Below are 21,952 nucleotides of genomic sequence, written 5' to 3' on the forward strand. Positions count from 1 at the left end.
AAGCATGGTGGGTTCCGCGCTCCAGATGGAGACTCAGCCAGAGTGAGAGAGAGACATGGGGAGACCAGTATTTCGAGAAACTGATCCCAATTCTTTATTTTCTATGGTCTACTTTTATACACTGAGATGTTATGCAAAAGTCATGCGGGGTCGGCAGTCCTGACTTTTATCAAAGTCAGGTGCTTCATACAAATGTACACAGAGGTCTTAGGGGTATTACATCATCTTCTGGCCAGGGGGCCTGCTGACAATTTATGACCCTCTCCTTGTGACAGTGGTCAGTCAACCAGGACACTTATTTCTCCAGGGGTGATTATTCTTAAAACAGACGCCACCCAAATAAAGTTACATTCCTACAGGGTGAGGGTATAGTGGGTTTTAGTTAAGGAAAGAATTTACTTAGCCTAAGGTCTAATGTGATTAATATCAAAGGTTAATACTTATTTCTTCTATATATTCATTAATGTGTGTAAGGGCAGGGGATATGGAGACTTAGCAACAAACATTGGCTCAACAAATGAAAAATCCTTCACCAACACAATTTCTAATCAGCCCATTATACTTATACTAATAGTTTTCTAACTTTTCTAAGGAACCTGTTTTTAGAAGGTTTAAAGCATCTCGTGCCTCTCATGGTTGGGAGGCTGTGAGCAATCACATGTGGCCGGACAAGCCTGTCAGGCAGGCCAGAGAACCTTCAGAGGAGTTTGTAGGTTAAAACACTCTTGTCACGCCCAGGAGTTTTGATTAACTGGAGCTCTAGATTAACTCCTTCTCCGAAAGAGGTGGTGGGGGACAGCCCCCCGTAAAGTCAGAGGTGTAGGTGAGAGCACAAAGTAGTAAAGTAGGCAGGCTCTGATTATGGGGGTAGATGCTCGAGGATTTCCAGGGGGACTCCTGAGGCTCGATCCCGCCTTTGTGTATGTCGAGCCTCCTTCCTCATGACCTTTGCCACGGGCGGAGTACCTCACTCTGGCCCTCAACAGTTGTCCCCTTCTCCTGCCTTCAATCTTTCCCAGCATCAGAGTCTTTTCAAATGAGTCAGTTCTTCACATCAGGTGGCCAAAATATTGGAGTTTCAGTTTCCAATAAATATTCAGGACTGATTTCCTTTAGGATGGACTGGTTTGATCTCCTTGTTGTCCAAGGGATTCTCAGGGAGTATATATATATACATATATGTATATATATAAGTATACATACGTATATGTATATAAAGCAGTTATATATATTGTACTTGTTCAGTTGCTTAGTCATGTCTAACTCTTTGTGACCCCATGGACTGCAGCACGCCAGGCTTTCCTGTATTTTACTATTTATATTCTATTCCCTGCCCCCCTCCCCCAAGTCTGCTGTTGGTTTGAGCAGGGTAAGTACCATCCTCTTTCCTGCAAGAGTTGGGCTCCTGTCCAGCCTGTTTGGGGACTAAGAAGACAGCCAAGGAACAGAGGCTTTCATTCTAAGTGGAGATTCTTTGTTAGCTCAGCCCTGCTGTGAATCCTCCAAGTGTTTGTCTCTTCTTGGCCTCCAGGAAAGAGTGAATGAGTGGGAACTCGGGCGAGGGTGGATGTGGCATCTGGGCCTGCAGGAGCTCCGGCTCCAGCCAAAGTGAACGGAGCCTGGCAGAAAGCGCCAGTTGTTGTCAGGCACAGTCATAGAGTGACTGCTGAGAGACCCTGGGTCCCTAGCTTGTTTGACAACAAAAGAAAACGTGAATGGGCTTTGCGAACTCCCTGGTGGTCCCATAGATAGGACTCTGTGCTTTCACCGCTAGGTGCCTGGGTTCAATTCCTGCTCAGGGAACTAAGATCCTACAAGCCTCATACTGAAGTCACACACACACAGAAAAGAAACTGGTTTTCAAAAGAGGACCTGGGCTTGTACCTCGGATGTGTGTGTGTGCACACACGTTCATGGGAATCTGAGGACCAGGCTGTGTGCAGGCAGGAGAGCTATCTGTGCTCCCAGGTTCTCTCTGTCATAGGCTCAGGGCAGAGTTGCTGAAAACCTAATGGAATGTGTATATTTCTCCTCTCTCTCCAGGTTTCCATTCTATTATGAACTAAAAATAGCATTTGTAGCCTGGCTGCTGTCTCCCTACACAAAAGGCTCCAGCCTCCTCTACAGGAAGTTTGTACATCCTACACTGTCTTCAAAAGAAAAGGTAATTTGTGTTGTTCTGCCTTTCACTCCTTCGAGTGAGTGAAAAAAAAATTTAAGTGATTTTTTTTTTAAAAAAGACATATGATTTTATTGAAGGAGACTCTTGATTGACTTATTTGCCCCCTACCCGAAAATTGTTCCTTCTAATCTTTCTCTTTTAAGTCTATTTTTATGACCTGGTGAAATTCTCAAAAGGATATTATTCATCACTATTATTGTAAAACATTTCCATACATCGAAACAAAAGACAGAAAAAAATTCACTCATAATTCAACTCCCCAAACTGAATTTCTTTCATCAGGCTCGGCACCTGTCCTTTTGTAGATGGAATTTTTATATATACTACTAAAAAATACTTTAAAAACTGAGTACAGGGCTTCCCTGCTGGCTCAGTAGTAAAGAATCTGCCTGCCAGTGCAGGAGACACAGGTTTGATCCCTGGTCTGGGAGGATCCTGCATTCTGAGGAGCAGCTAAGCCCATGCACCATAACTACTGAGCTTGTGCTCTCAAGCCCAGGAGCCACAGCTACTGAGCTCACGTGCCGCAGTTATCGAAGCCTGCTCGCCCTAGAGCTTGCGCTCTGCAATAGGAGACGCCACTGCAGTGAGAAGCCCACATACCACGGCTGCAGAGTAGCCCCTGCTGACTGCAACTAGACAAAAGCCTGAGCAGCCACCAAGACTCAGCATGGACAAAAAAATAAAAATGATAAATGGTAAAGATAAAAATCATAAATTTTTAAAAACCTAACATAAACAGGAAAGTTGAAGCCTAGAGAGATGAAAAGACTTGAATTTGTGCCTGGATAGCTACAACAGAGACTGGAATATAATAAATTTCTAGTACATGTGCTTTATTGATCAATGATAAAATGTATGCTACAAATGAAATACCTGCTATTTTCATACTTTATAAGTTATCAGTTGATAAGTGTGTTAATGAGAATAGACATAATAATTTGTTTCATTCAATTTACCTTTTGTGTTTTGCTTCAAAGTTTTGCTTCCCATACATCCTTGAAATGAAAATGTAGATTTGTCTAATGTCGGAGATGGAAAGGAGAAGGTAATGGCACCCCACTCCAGTACTCTTGCCTGGAAAATCCCAAGGACGGGGGAGCCTGGTAGGCTGCAGTCCATGGGGTCACTCGGAGTTGGACACGACTGAGAGACTTCACTTTCACTTTTCACTTTCATGCATTGGAGAAGGAAACGGCAACCCACTCCAGTGTTCTTGTCTGGAGAATCCCAGGGACGGGGGAGCCTGGTGGGCTGCTGTCTATGGGGTCACACAGAGTCGGACACGACTGAAGCGACTTAGCATAAGCATACAGAGATGGAAAAAATAAGATAGGGAGAAATTGCAGGAAGGAGTCAACAATATCTAAGGATACACGGAGGAATTACAACTTATACCCCTTGAAAAGAAATTGAAGCTACTTTTAAGATAATGTCACTGTCTATTAAATTGTTTTTTGTTTAACATCTCCTCTGAACCTGATTTGTCAGATTTGTTTTCAATGGATTGTTCCATGGTTTTGTTAAGATTTCATACAGTAAGAGACACATGCATGCTAAGTTGCTAAGTCATGTCCTACGGTAGCCTGCCATGCTCCTCTGTCCATGGGATTTCCCAGGCAAGGATATTGGAGAGGGTTGCCATTTCCTCCTCCAGAGGCTCTTTCCAATCCAGGGATCAAACCCACATCTCCTGTGTCTCCTGCATTGGCAGGTGGATTCTTTACCACCGAGACACTAAGGGAAATAATAGATGCAGAAACCATTAAAATAAAAGACCTCTGTCTTATTAATTTGTTTGGTAGCTCCTTTTTTCATTCAATGCAGTCTATGTAATGTTTCCTTAAAATGTTAACCATACACACACACACACCAAAAAGCCAAAACGAAACCCGAAGACAATAACTACAAAAAGCTGAAAAGATGCATTACTTGTCTTCTGAAATCTTAAACATGTTTGCATACCATCCTTTTCCACTTGTGGGTCCATAAGGACCCACAAACATCACCACGCATAGTATACAATCAACTTCTATTGACTTCTTGTCTTAGAATAAATTCTTGAGAGTGGGATTATTGGGTCCAGCATTCTGTAATTCATTAATGATATTATATGACTTTCTGAACTGGTTGTGTGGTAAGGTTCTACCATATGAATTAAGAGCACTATCAATTCAGTTCAGTCACTCAGTCATGTCTGACTCTTTGTGACCCCATGGACTGCAGCACACCAGGCCTCCCTGTCTGTTACCAACTCCCAGAGTTTACTCAAACTCCTGACCATTGCATCAGTGATGCCATCCAACCATCTCATCCTCCATCGTCCCCTTCTTCTCTCACTTTCAATCTTTTCCAGCATCAGGGTCTTTTTAAATGAGTCAGCTCTTTGCATCAGGTGGCCAAAGTATTGGAGTTTTGGCTTCAACATCAGTCCTTCCAATGAACATTCATGACTGATTTCCTTTAGGACGAACTGGTTGAATCTCCTTATAGTCCAAGGGACTCTCAAGAGTCTTCTCCAACACCACAGTTCAAAAGCATCAATTCTTCTGAGCTCAGCTTTCTTTATAGTCAAACTCTCACATCCATGCATGACCACTGGAAAAACCATAGCCTTGACTAGACAGACCTTTGTTGACAAAGTAATGTCTCTCTTTTTAATATGCTGTCTAGGTTGGTCATAGCTTTTCTTCCAAGGAGCAAGCGTCTTTTTATTTCATGGCTGCAGTCACCATCTGCAGCAATTTTTGAGCCCCCAAAAATAAAGTCTGCAACTCTTTCCACTGTTTCTCCATCTATTTGCCATGAATTAATGTGACCAGATGCTGTGATCTTAGTTTTCTGAATGTTGAGCTTTAAGCCAACTTTTTTTACTATAGGTGGCTTGATATATTTGTTTCTGTTGCTTCTGAAAGTTGTACACTTTGGGTTTCCAGGGCAAGGTTTTGAGTACATCAGTTGGAGGTACTCCAGTACAGGTTACTGTAGCCATTTCTGAGATGCCCTTTAGGAACTAAGACACAACACTTACTGTCTCAGAGGGTAATCCCTGCCTCCACCTCATTATCAAATCTCTACTCTTCCTACTTCCCTTTCTCTAAACACTGGACTTAACCCTGAAGCCACTAATGTAATTTCCACTGACTCTTAAGAGCTGCCAAGAATCACTTCCAGAGTCAGCCAATGGAAACTGAGTGTTGTGACTTCCCGAGGAATTTTAAACAAGGACCAGGCAAGGGGGTGAATGCCCACCTGTATGCCTCAAAGTGAAGGAAGTGCACCAATGTGCTGAACTTCTGATGAGACAGAGGCCAAGTGTCATTGACTGAACTCTGCTCCTATGATTACAGAATGGTTGTTTTCCTAAAACAATGACAACAACCCAAACACAACAAAAAGAATGAGCCAGCACTGATCCAAATTTGAACTAAACCAATATTTTACTTGCTCTTGGTCCCTAAGTAGACCTCAATCTTCTCTTCCACCTCACCTTTACCTTGTATTTGACTTCTGGTTTCTGTTTTTATTTAATTATCTGTAAAATGATCTCCTCTATCAATAAAAATATCCCCTATCTCTTTTTGCATCCTAATCTCTCCCATCGATATACACATGAGGAGGAATTTGGATATTGTATGAAACTGCTATGAAATAATAGAATTTCAGAGATCCAGGGGCTTTACCTCCTTGAGATAAGGAAGATGACAATGGTTCTTGGTTACTGAAGCCAGCCACTGTGTAAGGTGCTTTCCTGGAATGAGCACATGTAGTCCTCACCATGGGGTTTCCAGGGTGGCTCAGCAGTAAAGAATATACCTGCCAATGCAGGAGATACGGGTTTGATCCCTGGGTTGGGACAATCCCCTGGAGAAAGAAATGGCAGCCCACTCCAGTATTCTTGCCTGGGAAATCCCATGGACAGAGGAGCCTGGCGGGCTACAATCCTTGGGGTCACAAGGAGTCAGAGAGGACTTAGCAACTAAACAACAACAATGAATTCTCACCATGCTCCACAAGTTAGGTGCCACCACTGTCCTCATTTTGCAGAAGACAGAACCGCGTGTAGAGGCTGAGCACTCACCCAGGTCTGACAGCCAATTAGTGGCAGTGCCAGCGAGAATCAGTGATGGAGCAAGCTGCCAAGCTCAGCGCTCAGGAGAGGGGAGAAAGAATAGAGGTTTATTTGGGCCTTCCAACTCAGAGTGCCTGTTTTCCTTTGCCAGGAAATTGATGATTGCCTGGTCCAAGCGAAAGACCGAAGTTATGATGCCCTTGTGCACTTTGGGAAGCGAGGCTTGAACGTGGCGGCCACAGCGGCGGTGATGGCTGCTTCCAAGGTACCGTCCTGGGACCTGACCACCATGGCTGTAACTCATCCAGAGACGGGCTAAGTATAGCTGGTGTCCCCTTGAAAAGCTAAGGGGATAAAGGGTGAATATTACCCTCAGAAAACCGCATGCTCACGTGCACACACACACACGCAAATGATTTAGGTAATACCAAGAGATTCCCAGAGCCCCTGAAGCTCACCTGTGGTTCTCATGTTAAGAACTTCTAAGTTACTTGAAGCATAAACCTTGGACACAGAGAAGAGGGGAGGGGCGGCGATGGGACACTTCTTTGCAATTTCCCAGCATGCACTGGGAGAGTCACCTAATAGACAGGTGCAGAGACTTAGCTGAGTGAGCAGGTGCACTTCAGGTTCACATGACCCTGAAGATCTAGGGGAAGGAACCCAGGGTCCTAGAATAAGTTGAGTGGTTTAAATGTGGAGTATGTGTAGTAGCAGTAATTAGAGTAGAAGAGGGTTTTTAAAAATAATATTTTTTACAGTGTTGTGTTGGTTTCTGCCATACAACTTGAATCAGCCATGATTATACATATATTCCCTTCCTCTAGAGCCTCCCTCCCCTCACCCCACCCCACCCTTATAGGTCATCATGCACCAGACTGGGCTCCCTATGTTATAAAGCAACTTCTCACCAGCTATCCATTTTACACATGATAGTGTGTGTGTATGTATATATATAGAGAGAGAGATGCTACTTTCTCCATTCACCCTACTCTTTCCCTACCCCTCTGTGTCCACAAGTTCATTCTCTCCATCTTCGTCTCCATTTCTTCCTTGCAAATAGGTTCATCAATACCATTTTCGTAGATTTCATATATATTCATTATGACCCAGCAACCCACTACTGGGCATATAGCCTGAGAAAACCGCAATTCTGAAAGATACATGTACTCCAGTGTTCATCGCAGCACTGTTTACAATAGCCAGGACATGCAAGCAACCTAGATGTCCATCAGCAGATGAACAGATAAAGAAGATCTGGTGGATATATACAGGGGAATATTACTCAGCCATAAAAAATGAATGAGTCAGTTGTAGTGAGGTGGGTGAACCTAGAGCCTCTTATATAGAGTGAAGTAAGTCAGAAAGAGAAAAACAAATATCATACAGTAGAGGAGGTTTGAAATAAACACAAATCTGTGGGTATTGTGATGTAAGTCATTACTTCCTTCTCTTTCCCACCCAGCCCTGTTCAAAGGCCCTCTGTGTTCCTTCCCAGCTTCTTCTTCCATCACATTCTCCTTGTCATTGTGTCAGTTTCTTATCATGTGCTCAACCCTGAAAAATGTAATTAGTAGATGTTTACTTGTAGAGCAAATTCAGCAGATTGCCCATGTGAAAATTGCTTCCCCCAAACTCAAATGTAGAGTAGGGGTCTACAGTTGGTGGAGGATGGAGAAAAGACAGTTATGCTTATGTCTGGGGAGACCCAGGGGTTGGGAGGTGAGTTGTATTTCCAAAGGGAAGCTATGAGTCCTAGATGGTGATGTGAGAGTCTTGGGGAAAGAGAGGGTAGAGCTTTGAAAGGATTTGGAAAAGGATTTTGAATACTGATCTTGGTGCTCCATGGGCTTCCGGTGGATGGTGGGATGGAGTGTGTAGACAGTGAGCTGGGTCAAGGGACTGAGCTGGGTTTTCTAGGCCAAGGGAGAAGCACTTTAGGAGCATTTCTGGGAGAAAGATACAGCACACGGGGATGAGTGTTTGAAAAGTACCATCCACATAAAGTCAAGGAGTTCTGCAGACATAGGTTGGCAGGGATACAGGAGAACCAAAAGGGAATGATTCCTGTTTCAGAGAAGGACCAGCTGCTTATGTAACACAGAATCATAGTGAAGTGTCTCGCTGCTTCTACCGCTGGTACCTGGAGGGTCCCTGTCCGCCTTAGTACAATAGTTGCTGGCAAAGCAGTGAATCCCAGGGAGTATCTTTGGAGGGGAAATTCTGCTGTTTTATCTTCAGATATCAGAATTTGCAAAGAGCAGTGAATTCCAAGATCATTCTGTTCGAGATACAATCATTTTATGCTTTTGTGTTTAAGCTGAAAGAGAACTCGGAATTGCTAAATTCTGAATTCATCAGGCCAGCTTGACCACATGAGGCTTATAGAAGCCTTCTCCCAGGCCCCTTCCTCCACCCCATCTTCTCTGCTTCTGCACCTAAAGGACAGATTACTGCTCTTTCCTCAGCTCAGACATAAAGCATCAGTGTGGTATATTTATCAGAGTGGCTCAGTGCGGGCCGCCTGGCCACTCAGCCGTGTGTGTAAATTATATTCTGATGGTAATTCTGTAGGGCCATCCTTTTTCAGGTCCCTCTCCAGCCAGAGTCTCCTGAGTCTTGATACCATCTTGGCCGGTCACCATCAGCCCCTCTGAACACCAGGGAAGCCCCTGAGCCCAGGCCTCCAGCCAGGCACCTTACAGCTAACCTGAAGGATGCTCCCGACAGTCTGAAACTTGCTTCAGAAAAAAATTGCTCACTGGTTCTTTCTTGTCTTGCTAAAGCAGTGAGGGACGCCTGCTTTCTGCTGAATTTGGTTTCAGACTAGAAATTTTTCTGCCTTTTAGGAGCTCTGCTTTTCCTCTCTAAATGTCTTAACAGAGAAAATACTCTTCTCTCCATAAAATAATGTCCTCTATTTTTGAAACAGATGTGTACTTAAAAAAAAAAGTAAAATTCAGTCTGGCTGAGGGGGTAGAACAGTGGTTTCCATAGCAACAAGGGACCACTCCAGCCAGCGGTTGAAGAATGATGACTCACCAGTGGGTTCAAATCTGGCTTCAGTGTTCAAACCACCTGGGAAGCTTTGTTTCTCATTTTTAAATAGATTCTCAGATGTGCTGAATCAGAATTTCAGGCCATGGGCCCTTGCATCTCTATTTTTAACAAGTTCCCCAGATGATTTTCAAATAGCGAGCTCATTACAGGTCACTGCCTGATGCCCCATGCAGAGCCATAAACCACAGGTGATTAGGTTAAAACAGTTAACTTCTTTCACATTCCTGGGATGCAGATTTAGCCCCTTAGAAGCATTAACCTTGAGAATGGGAAAGCTGAATCCAGAACAACCTTGTCAATGACCCCAGGGGAACAGTCAAAGCAATTTTGTGGGGGGAAAAAAAGACACCATGTCAAGTCCCGGTGGCTAGGGTGACCATATAATATAATATTCAGACAGGACACATCTGAGAGTGAAAGGATGCTCTAATTATTATGCTAGGACAACAGGTATAAACTAGGTCTGTTCCGAGCAAACTGGAATTTATGGTCGCAGTGCTCGTGGCCCCTGGACCATGTGGACCCATGGCTCCTGGACCCTGCCTGCTCCTTCCAGAAAACACCCTTAACTGACAAATCAATTCTCATTCTGCATACCTACTGCATTTAGCTCAACAGATGCAGAAGACAGGGTGAGATGCCTGAGAGCTTCTCTCTGAGTTCAGACAGATTGGAGAGAGCCTGGGACCATGACCAGATGAGGAGGGTACTTCTTCCTCATCTGATCTTTTTTCCATCCTTTGATGCCTCTCCAAGAGGAACTGCAGAGCTTAACTGGAAGAATGAAAGGTCTTTTACCTACACTTTTAGTTCATTCTTTGTCCTTGTAACTTTGAGCCCTGAGCCCTTTCTCAAAAAAAAAAAAAAAAAAGAATGTTTGAAGGGTTTTTGCAAATAATCATGAAGTGTGAAGAAGGTTTTTAACCATTTGTTCAGTTGCTCAGTCATGTCCAACTCTTTGAGACCCCATGGACTGCAGCACGCCCAGCTTCCCTGTCCAGTTTCCTGGAGTTTGCTCAAGCTCATTGAGTCAGTGATGCCATCCAACCATCTCATCCTCTGTTGCCGGCTTCTCCTCTTGCCCTCAATCTTTTCTAGCATCAGGGTCTTTTCCAGTGAGTCAGTTGTTCATATCCGGTGGCCAAAGTATTGGAGCTTCAGCATTCGTCCTTCCAATGAATATTCAGGGTTGATTTCCTTTAGGATTGACTGGTTTGATCTCCTTGCAGTCCAACGGACTCTCAAGAGTCTTCTCCAGCACCAGTTTGAAAGCATCAATTCTTCGCCGTGGTCCAGCTCTGACATCCGTACATGACTACTGGAAAAACCATAGCTTTGACTATATGGACCTTTGTCAGCAAAGTGATGTCTTTGCTTTTTCATATGCTGTCTAGGTTTGTCATAGCTTTTCTTCCAAGAAGCAAGCATCTTTAATTTCATGGCTACAGTCACTGTCATTAGTGATTTTGGAGCCCAAGAAAATAGAGCCTGTCACTGTACGAATTTAAGTTGCTATTGATGTTTTATCCTAGAACTAGAAAATCTAAAATAAAAATATTGCACATTGGAAATGTCTCTCCAGACCTATTAACCCCAACATATCCCCCAGTTTTCCCCAAGGTCTAGTCCTTGTCCCTGGGAAGTAGCGGTGCATCTTTGTTTTCAGTGACAGCTGCTCTGTCTCCTTCCTGGGAACACATTTCGCTAGTACTTTCTTTCTAAGTATCACTAGTCTCTTGGTTGGTTTTTAACTTAGATGTTAGCTATTAATATTTCCCAGTCAGTAATTCCACCTGGAGGGAATATTCAACCCCACATCTTTTTAAGACTAGAATTGGAAAGCTCTTTTTTTTTTAAATAATTCTCTAGAAATTCATTGGGTTTCCCTGGTATGCTGAGACAGCAAAGAATCTGCCTGCAATGTGGAAGACCTGGGTTTGATCCCTGGGTCAGAAAGATCCCCTGGAAAAGGGAATGGAGAAATTAATTAGTTAAGCAAAATACATTCTCACATGAGAAACCATAGTGAGAAAAAAACAATTGAGCAAGAGTTTTAGTGACTCTCTCTGGTTCTGCCCGTGTGTCTATCCACACAAACTGTACTCTTTTCTTCCTAATAAACACTTTTCACTAAAGAAAAAAAGGAAAAAAATTTAAGACTGTGAGATATCAAGGCCCCCTCATTCCCCTTGACATTTGAACTATATCCTCTGTCTCTTCCATCTGCCCAGTTCTCTGGCCTGGTAAACCAGTCTTGTGTTTTACTTGTCTCATAACTTGGAAAATAATGCCATTTTACTTCCCCTGGAGATCCTATCCCAGAACAGTTTCAGCGGTGCCAATAATGTTATTAGAGTCACCTGTTCAAGACAACTGCTCTCAGTAAAGCTGGCACTCTGTGTGCAAGGGATGCTTCTGCCCCAGATTGCCTGTGGGTTCTTCCCTCCCTGCTGCTGCTGCTGCTGCTAAGTCGCTTCAGTTGTGTCTGACTCTGTGCGACCCCATAGACAGCAGCCCACTAGGCTCCTCTGTCCTTGGGATTCTCCAGGCAAGAATACTGGAGTGGGTTGCCATTGCCTTCTCTTCCCTCCCTAGAATCGGATATTTCCTGTTAGTTTGTGAGCTCCTGGTGATAAGTGGCTCTGGTTTCTTTTCCCTTGTTCCTCATTTAGGAAAAAACCAACACTAAAAGCCAGACTGCCATCTTGTTTGTTGCTTTACACTCATTAAACCTCGTTAATTGATCTGAAGAATAAACTTTTTGAGGCCTCCAATCTTCTGTCCAAAATGATAGCCACTTGCCACATGTGGCTACTTAAATTATTTGAAATTAAGTAAGTTTTAGTATTCAATTCCTCAGTCTTCACTAACCCCCTTTTAAGTCCTCGGCAGCCAGTGTGGCTAGTGTCTGATGCAGGGATAGGATGCTCCACCTTCACAGAAAGTTCTCCTGGACAGCACTGCACCAGGAACTCTGTTATGCCTCTTGGGTTCTCCTTTGCCTTATTTCCATCTTTCTGCCTACAGTGCTCTGCTTTAACCAAGGCCCCTTCGTCCCTCACCTGCCCAGCCCTTTGGGCCTTTGTTATATGAGGTGTACCAGGAAAAGAGGGGGATGGAGACTCAGCCTACAGCATTGCCCATGGTGGAACTTCTGCTTCTTCACCTTCTCCCCTGGTCCAGCCTTGCGTTCACACTTTGCTCACTTGTCAGGCAAAGCTCAGGCACTTTGCCTACAATTATGGTCAGCGGCCACCAGGGTGTAGCCAAGCCTTGGTTATAGCCCTAGTATCCAAATAGCTAGGCACAGTCACAGAGAGATAAATTACAGTGTCTTCCCACTCATTGGAAAAAAAAAAAAAATTCACCTTCTTTTTTGCTTTAAAAATAAACTCTATGAAACAATTCACCGTAATTTAAAAAAAAAAGTTGTCTGCCTCCAATCTTATTTTTTAATCCATCATTGCTTTATCTGAAAATCTTGCTTGAATAAAATGCTGCTTTCAAATGATCATGGAACTTTATTTTTGGAACCAGAAGCTAATTCTGGAAAGTTCATAAGCCTAGTGTTTTGAGATTTCTGACCAGATTGGAGTTGTTTGCCTTTGTTTTTTTTTCCCTAGCAAAAACCCAAAAGACAAAAAAAAAATAACCTACCTGTTTACAGTCTGTCAGATTAATTATAATCAGGTTTAATTATAATTAACCCATTTAATTAGTTATATCGATTAAATATTGATTTTCTTTTTATAACATCTCCCTATATCCACTCATGCTTGGAAGGCATGCTTTCCAAGGAAGACGAAAAGACAGCTGGCCCATCCAGGTTCCCGTGTCTCCCTTGTGTGGCTTCACACCCTCGTGTCCGCCAAACCCAGGGACTCCAGGAAGCTTCGTGCTTGTCCCTTCACCCCTCAGAGCAACATTTCCCAGCCTCTGTGCTCACTTACGTCAGGTTAGCCCTCTTTCTGTTTCAGCCAAGGACTGTGTGACATAAAATTAATGTTTAGAATTCACTACGGCAACCGTTTAAACACCAAGATTATCCAAACCGTATGGACAACCCACTGAAAAAATTTGGAAGTATTCCCTGCCCTCTAGTCTCCCCAACAAATCAGCCTGCACTGGAGCTTGTTTCCAAAACAAGCTGAAACAGAACCAAGCAAACCTTATTCACTGTGGTTCTGCCACACTCGCCTTTGTTACCTGACGCCCTTTCTCTCCGGATTTCTATTTGGAATCCACTCTGGTGGATTAACACAAGCAAGAGACTCAGCCTCACAAGTCGGTGGAAGGGCCGGCGCTCGGGAAGAGTTACTGATCTGATGTCACTTGCCCCACCTGTGTTCCAAGTTGGACTGTGGGGATGATGGTGCTGGATGCACCAAGGGTCACAGTGGAAGAAGAGATGCCCGTGTGCCTCTGAGGACCACTCAGCGTGGTTGGACCTAGGAGGTCTGAGAAACCACTTTTAGGATCACCATGAGTGGCTGTGGCCATGGCACCACAGCCTCCTCCTCCTCGACGCTCGTCTCTACCATCTCCCTCACCTGCTCAGCCCTTTGAGGCCTTTGTATATAAGGTTCACCTGGAAAACAGGGGTATAGCGACTCAACTTACAGCACTGCCCATGATGGAGCTTTTGTTTCTCCATCTTCTCCCCTGGTCCAGGCCTGCTTTCACACTTTGCTGACTTGCCAGCCAAAGCTCAGGCAATTTGCCTGCAATTATGATCAGTGGCTATATGTCTCTCCCTGCCCCCTCCCCTAGCTCCCTTGTGTTAGGATTCTCCAGGACCCCAGCTTGCTCCTGTAACCCCCAGAGCCACCTCATCCTTTTCTTCGCCTTCAGCTGTCACCTGATACTCCTGGCTCCCAAATCAGCTCCTCTCCCAGGTCTCAAGTCCAGCATTACTGGTTCTCTGAACATCTCCCTCTTTCCTGGTACCATTAGTACCAGCTATCTAACTCCAAATCTACCCCTCCTCTTGTGTCCCAACTTTCTGATGATAATGAAATCACCATCCTCTCTGGTCCCCAAGCTCTAAATCTTAGTCATCTTTGTTGCTCTTCCTTCCTCTGACTTACTCTTCAAGACCTGCCCATCTGACATCCCTTCCTTCCTTCCTTCCTTCCTCCCTTCCTCCCTTCCTTGCCCTCTTCCCATCACCCTCCCTTCTAGCTTGGACTACTGCAGTAGCCACTCAAGTGTTACTGCCACTGTCCCTGCTTGAGGCCTGTGCATTCCTGTACTGATCCCTGCCTTCCTGTCTAGTTGCTCCTGGCTCTTGTACTGTGTTTACAGCGCCACCTCCTGTGCTGGTCTAGCAATAGCAACTCCATATGGTGTTCCTGGTGGCTCAGATGGTAAAGACCCTGCCTACAATGTGGGAGACCTAGGTTTGATCCTTGGGTTGGGAAGATCCCCTGGAGAAGGGAATGGCTACCCATTCCAGTGTTCTTGCCTGGAGAATTCCATGGACAGAGGAGTCTGGCAGACTACGGTTCATGGAGTTGCAAAGAGTCGGACATGACTGAGTGATTAACATGCTATTTCTAGAGTTTTCTCTTTCCTACCTCTTCTGATGCTGATTCTTCATCTGCCTCTGTTCCCAACTGTTTGAAATCCTATCCACCCTTCAGAATCAAGAGCCGCATCCTCCACAGCTGCCTCCTCAGATTCCTGGTGAAACCAGTCTCTCACTTCATGGCCCCCAGTGGCTCTCTTGCCGTCATTTATAGCCATGTCTTGTCTGCATCCCTACCAGTTACACAGTAAATAGTAGAGGAATGAAGGATGATTGTACCTATTTTTAGCTGTCACAGCCAGAAGAGCAATGCTTAGTATCAAGTGTGGGCTTTGAAAATAAGCAGACCCAGGTTGGAAATCGCAGCTCTAAGACTTTACTTGTGGTCCAGTGGTTAGGATTTCTTGCTTCTTTCTGATACAGGGAGTGTGGGTTCAATCCCTGGTCAAGGGACTAATGTCCCACATGCTGTGAGGGAAAAAAAAAAATACCAACAAACCTCAGTTCCTCCACTTGCTATTGCATCTCTGTGAGCCTCAGTCTCTTCATTTGCAAAATGGGCATGATGATGGTTTCTGCCGCAAAATAGTCATGAGGTGATGTCCACAGGGACTTCTTAGGATGCAGAGCTCATGTGGAGGCTGCCTGTTGGTCACTCCTCCTGTGTCCGTTTACACCCTGAGGTTGATCATGATCTTCACTCACTGATGAACCAAATAAAAGAAACAAGTCCAACACTGGCATCACGTGACTTACAATCCCACCTTTCCTCTGGATGCGGTAGCATGAGCACAGCTGGGCATTGCCTGTGCTCCGTCCACCTTGCCTGTGCTGTGTGGCCCTGGGAGAGACACTCCCCCTCCCTGGGCTTCAGGTCCCTCTTAACTCTGGGGTCGACTTCTGCCACCTGTTCAGCCTCGAGGCGGGCAGTGCCTGGGCAGCAGCTTCTGTACAACACATGAGCCCCTGCCCCCACTCCCCCACTGAGAGAGAGAAGAATGCCACCCTGTGAGTGATGAGAACAGGAGCCTTAGATGCCACCATCCATAGCCCCTCACTGCACAGGGGAGAACAGGGGAGAACATGGAGACCCTAGTACCAAGCAGCTGCCGAGGCCTCACAGCCGCTAGGGGCCTGGCTGGGCTGAGAGTGAGACTCTAGTTGCCAGTCGCTTGTTCCTGCATCACTCCAGACACCCCCACAGCCCCCTCCCCTCCACACACACCAGACCAATGCTTCCTTAACCATGTTCTGCTTGGATCTCACCCCCTGGCCAGGATGACCCAGTGGTGAGGGCCTGAGAGATGCCAGTCTGCCACTGAGAATTTTAGAACCAACCCTGGGTACTTCTAAGGTTGTCTGTCAGCTCTTCAGGCAAGGTTTGGGCCACACTTAAATGCTGGGCAGTGGGTCACAAGTTACCTTAAGATACTAAAGACAGGGACTTTTCGGGTGGTCCAGTGGTTAAGAGTTCACCAGCCAATGAAGGGGACATGGGTTCAAGTCCTTGGTCCAGGAGGATCCCACATACCGCAAGGCAACTGAGCCTGCATGCCGCCACTACTGAAGATCATGTACATAGAGCCTGTGCTCTTTAACAAGAGAGGCCACCACAATAAGAAGCCTGAGTACCGCCACTCGAGAGTAGCCCTGCCTAGCCACAACTAGAGAGAGCCTGAGTACAACAATGATGACCCAGCTCAGCCAAAGATAAGTGAATTAATTAAATTTTTAAAAAGACACTAAAGATAGATTCTCTAAAGCTTTATCACTGTGTCCTAATTGGTTTTTCATTCACTAAGTCGTGTTCAACTCTGTGACCTCATGGACTGCAGCACACCAGGCTTTTCCTGTCCTTCACTATCTCCTGGAGTTTGCTCAAACTCATGTCCGTTGAGGCAATGATGCCATTCAACCATTTCATCCTCTGTTGCCCCTTTCTCCTCCTTCCCTCAGTCTTCCCCAGCATCAGAGTCTTTTCCAATGAGTCGGCTCTTCCCATCAAGTGGCCAACATATTAGAGCTTCAGCATCAGTCCTTCCAATGAATATTCAGGATTGATTTCCTTTAGGGTGGACTGGTTTGATCTCCTTGCTGTCCAGGGGACTTCAAGAGTCCTCCAGCACCACAATGTCCTAATATAACATTGCAAATCAACTATACTTAAATAAAAAGAAAGAAAAAAGAAATTAGATCCTGGAACAGGGACCTGCCTCACACAAAGCTCCCTCAGGGTCCCGTCTCTCCAAGGACCAGATAGGGCTTCTGGCTGGGTCTCAGTGGTGGCCTTCTGCATGTGAGGGCTGGGACAGCTGGAGTCCTTCCTGGTGACCCTGAAAGCCCATCACCTGAGTGATGGCCTGGCTCAGAGGACCAGGCCCAGCTCTGGTTTACAGGGATTCTGCTCATTCATGCACTGTCGTTATCCTGCACAATGTCCTCATTTCCCATCCTGCTCCTCACCTCCTCAGCAGCTACTGTGGGCACCTCAGATCCAGCCAGTGCTCCAAACCAGTCTTCCCTCACCAGTTAATTTTCATTTTTGCACTTCATCTCCCATTAAGAGCACTTCTAGTCCCTTTTTTTTTTTTTTAATGTGGACCATTTTTTAAAGTTTTTATTGAGTTTGTTACAATATTTCTGTACAATTTGTTACAAAATGTTTCTGTTTTATGTTTTGGTTTTTTGGCCATGAGGTATGTGGGATCTTAGCTACCCGACCAGGGATGGAACCTGCACCCCCAGCTGTAGAAGCTTGGAGTCTTAACCATTGGACCAGCAGGGAAGTCCCGCACTTCAGTCTTCCCTGCAGACATCCATGTGCCTGGCTCCAACTTGAGAAAGAAAGGCAGAGCACATACCAGGGGCCGTTCTCCGTGTGGGCCACACAGTATATCTGGAATGTTCTCATGACTCTTAAGTGTTAGTCACTCAGCCATGTCTGACTCTGTGACCCCTTGGACTGTAGCCTACCAGGCTCCTCTGTCCATGGGGATTCTCCAGGCAAGAATACTGGAGTGGGTTGCCATTCCCTTCTCCAGGGGATCTTTCCAACCCAGGGATCAAACTCGTGTCTCCTGCAATGCAGGCAGATTCTTTACCATCTGAGCCTCCATGGAAGTGACTCTAAAATCCCGCTTTATCCACTTGGGTCACCACTCAGAAAACATCAGTGGCACTGTCATCGAAGTCCAGGTTTAGACAAAGTACAGTTTTTCCAGACTTACCTCCAGCTGCTCATCAGGCACCTGAGCCCCTTCTTTGATTGGTTCAATCTCAGTTTCCCAAATCAGGTTTTCCTCTCTGACGCCTTGGCTCCGACAACTCTCCAGCCGCAATATCCCTGCTCTCCCTTTCTGATGGTGCAGCCCTCGTCTCTAACTCCAGTCTGAACTCTTGGACAAGGCCTCTCTGGGTGTTGCTGCCAACACTGCTCTCTTTCTCTCTGTGCCTCCTCTCCCTTTCTGAAGGTGCAGCCCTCACCTCTAACTCCAGTCTGAACTCTTGGAGGAAGCCTCTCTGGGTGTCCCTGCCAGCACTGCTCTCGTTCTCTCTGGGCCTCCTCTCCCTTTCTGATGGTGCAGCCCTCACCTCTAACTCCAGTCTGAACTCTTGGACAAGGCCTCTCTGGGTGTCCCTGCCAGCACTGCTCTCGTTCTCTCTGGGCCTCGAACGTCTGTCATGTGTTCTGTCATCCGTCCTTTGCTGACTTGTTTGTGTTTGTGTCTCGATGCCTGGCCAGTCTGTGAGGCCCTTAGGAGCAGGAAAATGTTAGTTGCTCAATTGTGTCTGACTCTCTGCGACCCCATGGACTGTAGCTCGCCAGGCTCCTCTGTCCGTGGGATTCTCCAGGCAAGAATAGTGGAAGCAGGAACCGTGTCATGATTCATATTCATGTTTTCCTCCACCGGGCTTCCCTCAGAGCTTCAGGAACACTATCAGCATTGGTGGTGAATGAAGGAATATGAGTGAATGAGTGAGAGTCTGAGGCCAGGGCAACAGAATGGTGCCTATTTCATAGGCTTGGTGCCCATGGCTTTTTTTCTTTTCCCCTTTATCAGGTGGCTCGACTTTTTCCCTTTGTCTACTCTTTGGACCTCAGAGAAGGGCAGGTAACCCCGTTGAGAGGTGTGACTAACTTCGAACTGATCCAGTCGGGGAGAGAGGCCAGTAGCCACCTCTGCCTACCAGCCCATGGTCTGGATCCAAGCCCGGTGTCTCTCCCGCCGACACCCGTGTGTGTACATGTGCGTTAATCCCAGAGCCGGGGTCAGCCGCCTCCCAGAGCCTCTCATTGTGTTAACGTGGTGGCATCTAACATGCGATTAACTTATTTGTTTTTGTTTGTTTGTTTGTTTGATGCCTGGAGAGTGAATTGGGTTTGATGATCGATGCTACCGTTGATGCAATGGTGGGAAGGATTCTCTTTCTCTTTTGTGTGTTAACCCACTTCTGTGGCAGAAACGAAGGCCCCTGCCTTCATCAAGCATGCTGAGAAGGAGCCTGCTCGGGCTTGGTGTGGAGCATGTGTAGCTGTAGAGGCAACTGTGTCAGGGAGGTGGGTACCCCGTGGGAATCTAGAAGGAAGCACTCACGCTCTTTGAGTCGCCAGTGGGAACTGTGGTTACTGCTGGTGGCTTTGTTATCAACTGACTGACTCACTGAAGCCCTCTGACTTTATTCTCATTGTTATCAGTCACAGGCCTTAGATACGGTGCGAGGTGAGGTGTGCTACTTTATGCCCTGCTGCAGCCCCCAGTGGGATTCCTGGTGTCCCTCCCCCACTGTGTCCCTCTGGAAAAGGGGACCTCCTCAAGGGCCTGCAGCCAGACTTAGTGACTGTGTTGAATCGGGGCTCTGTGGGCCCTAATGGCAGGTCTTCTATTAGTGGTAAATTTTTCACTTAGAGTATCAGATTAGTAGAGGTCTGGTGGGTTTTCCCAGGAACACACTTGCTCCCCCGATTAAGAAAAGCATTAAAACAAAGAGAATTTGGTATATGTTTGCTACATGGATTTCTTATTCCTTACAAATTAGGGGGAGAATTAGGAATTAAAGATCTCAGATTCCCAACACTGTTAATCATTTATACTCCAATAAAAAAATAATTATATAAAAAAATCTTTTAAAATTAAAAAGAAATTACAATACATGTTAAGTATAAATATGTACGTGAAAGTACTTGTAAGCCCCTAAGGTTTATATCTTGAATCCATCTATAAAATTAGAAAAATATAGTAATGGAGTGCAAATGGAGGGACTTCCCTGGTGGTCCAGTGGTTAAGAATCCACCTTGCAATGCAGGGGACTTGGGTTTGATCCCTGATTGGATAACTAAGATCCCACAGGCCACAGGGCAACTAAGCCCATGCACCACCACTAGAGTCCGAGTGCTGCAGTGGAAGATCCGGAATGACGTGAGGAAGATCCCACATGCCGCAAATGAGATTGGACACAGTCAAATAAATAAATTAAATAAATGTAAAAATACAAGTGGAAAAAAATACATCAATAAAATTGGAATACACACACACAAATAAAGATCTCAGATTAATAGAAAATTCAGTGACATGGTTCAGTTTTCTGGGTTTTAGCCAGGAAAAAAAAAATTAATCAGTAATAGGTTTCCCTTCCTTGCCCCCAACATAGTTCTGTGGGATTTCTGGTATTTTAAAGAGTTGAGAGAGCCACTGGGCCACGTGGTATCAGCGTGCCAGGAAAAAAGCAAGGTTGAGTCTGTTCAGACAAACAGCATATAAACAAGCAGCTGCAACAGGGCTGGGTAGACCGTGCTTATAATACTGTGGGAGATAAAGAGCTCAAAGTAGGACAGAATACAAATAGGAGATTCGTTTTCACGGAAGGCTGACTACATCTCCCTTTCTTGTCCCGTGATACTGGGCTGCGGGGAGGTTCTTCCAGGGGTGAGATGCCGAAGGCAGTGTAGACCTGCAGTGTGACAGTCCTGGGGCAGGTGCTCACAGTGTGCCTGAAGCAGGCTGACCTTGGCTCATGAAAGGGCTCCAGACTTCCCAGCTTTTCCTCTGGTTCATATTCTGAACCTGGTGTTGGCTGGGAAGGAAACTGATACAAGAATTTAAAGACACACACACCAGAATTTTATTTACCTTTCCTCAGAATTACCTTGGGAGGCCCAACATTTACTCTAGAGATTTTCAAATTACTCTGGAAAGTCTTAGGGTTGCAGTCTGAGCCACATAATCAACTGTAGAGGAGAAGGCCATAGATTCTCGAAGTTAAAATTCTCCAGTTGGGAATTCCAGAAGGGAATCTTACTCAGTCCTTTAACTTCCCAGTGAGGTTGCAAGGCTGAGTGGGACCAAGTTGTTGGGTCGGGGTCCCCCAAGCACAGTTGAGACCGGGCTCTCAAGGCTGGAGAGTGAATACATGGCAACTTCTGGAGAAACCACTTCTTCCTCCTCTTTTCTCATTTGTTTTAAACAATCCCATGTTATTTTTTTGGTCTAGATGGCATTTGTCAGCATCATGCAAGCCTCATATTTACAGACTGGGGTCCGCAGGGTGGTCATGGAAGAGTGCTGTGGGTGTTACTGGAAATGCAACATAAGGATTTATTACGTTAAAGGTGATTCGTGTTCATTGTACACAATTCTAAAAGTACAAAAGAGGGCATCAGGTGAAAAGCCAGTCTTACTCCTCTGCTCCCACCCTCCTCTGGCACTGTTTTTTTTTTTTTTTTTTTTAAGATGTATTTATTGTATTTTTTGGCTGCGGTGGGTCTTCACTGCTGTACTTGGGCTTTCTGTAGTTGCGGTGAGTGGGGGCTACTCTTCACTTGTAGCTACTCTTCATTTGTTGTGTGTGGGCTCCCTATTGCTGAGCAGGGCTCTAGGTACACAGACGTCAGTCGTTGCAGTGCGAGGGCTCAGTAGCTGTGGCACAGAGTCTTAGTTGCTCTGAGGCATGTGGGATCTTCCTGGACCAGGGATCGAACCAGTGTCCCTTGCATTGCAAGGTGGATTCTTAACCACTGAACCACTGGCGAACCCTGACACAGTTGTTTTAAAAGAAATCCTGTAATGGGACTTACCTGTGGTTAAGTGGTCCAGTGATTAAGAGTCCACCTACC

The 21,952-nt window shown here is 45.5% G+C and overlaps 1 protein-coding gene across 7 annotated transcripts in view; it reads left to right on the forward strand.

The window, feature by feature from the left end:
* REEP1 (receptor accessory protein 1) overlaps nt 1–21,952 on the forward strand; it is a 137,002-nt gene that overhangs the window by 92,359 nt on the left and 22,691 nt on the right. For 4 of the 7 annotated variants that reach the window (XM_070798800.1, XM_070798803.1, XM_070798801.1 and 1 more), the window contains exons 4-6: nt 2,044–2,164; nt 6,406–6,519; nt 18,903–18,953. In XM_070798800.1, coding sequence (XP_070654901.1) covers nt 2,044–2,164; nt 6,406–6,519; nt 18,903–18,953 — 286 coding nt within the window. The remainder of the gene's footprint in view (nt 1–2,043; nt 2,165–6,405; nt 6,520–18,902; nt 18,954–21,952) is intronic. The other 3 variants (XM_070798802.1, XM_070798805.1, XM_070798806.1) reach the window with 1 other exon arrangement.

Source organism: Bos indicus, chromosome 11, assembly GCF_029378745.1.
Source record: "Bos indicus isolate NIAB-ARS_2022 breed Sahiwal x Tharparkar chromosome 11, NIAB-ARS_B.indTharparkar_mat_pri_1.0, whole genome shotgun sequence".
Taxonomy (NCBI): domain Eukaryota; kingdom Metazoa; phylum Chordata; class Mammalia; order Artiodactyla; family Bovidae; genus Bos; species Bos indicus.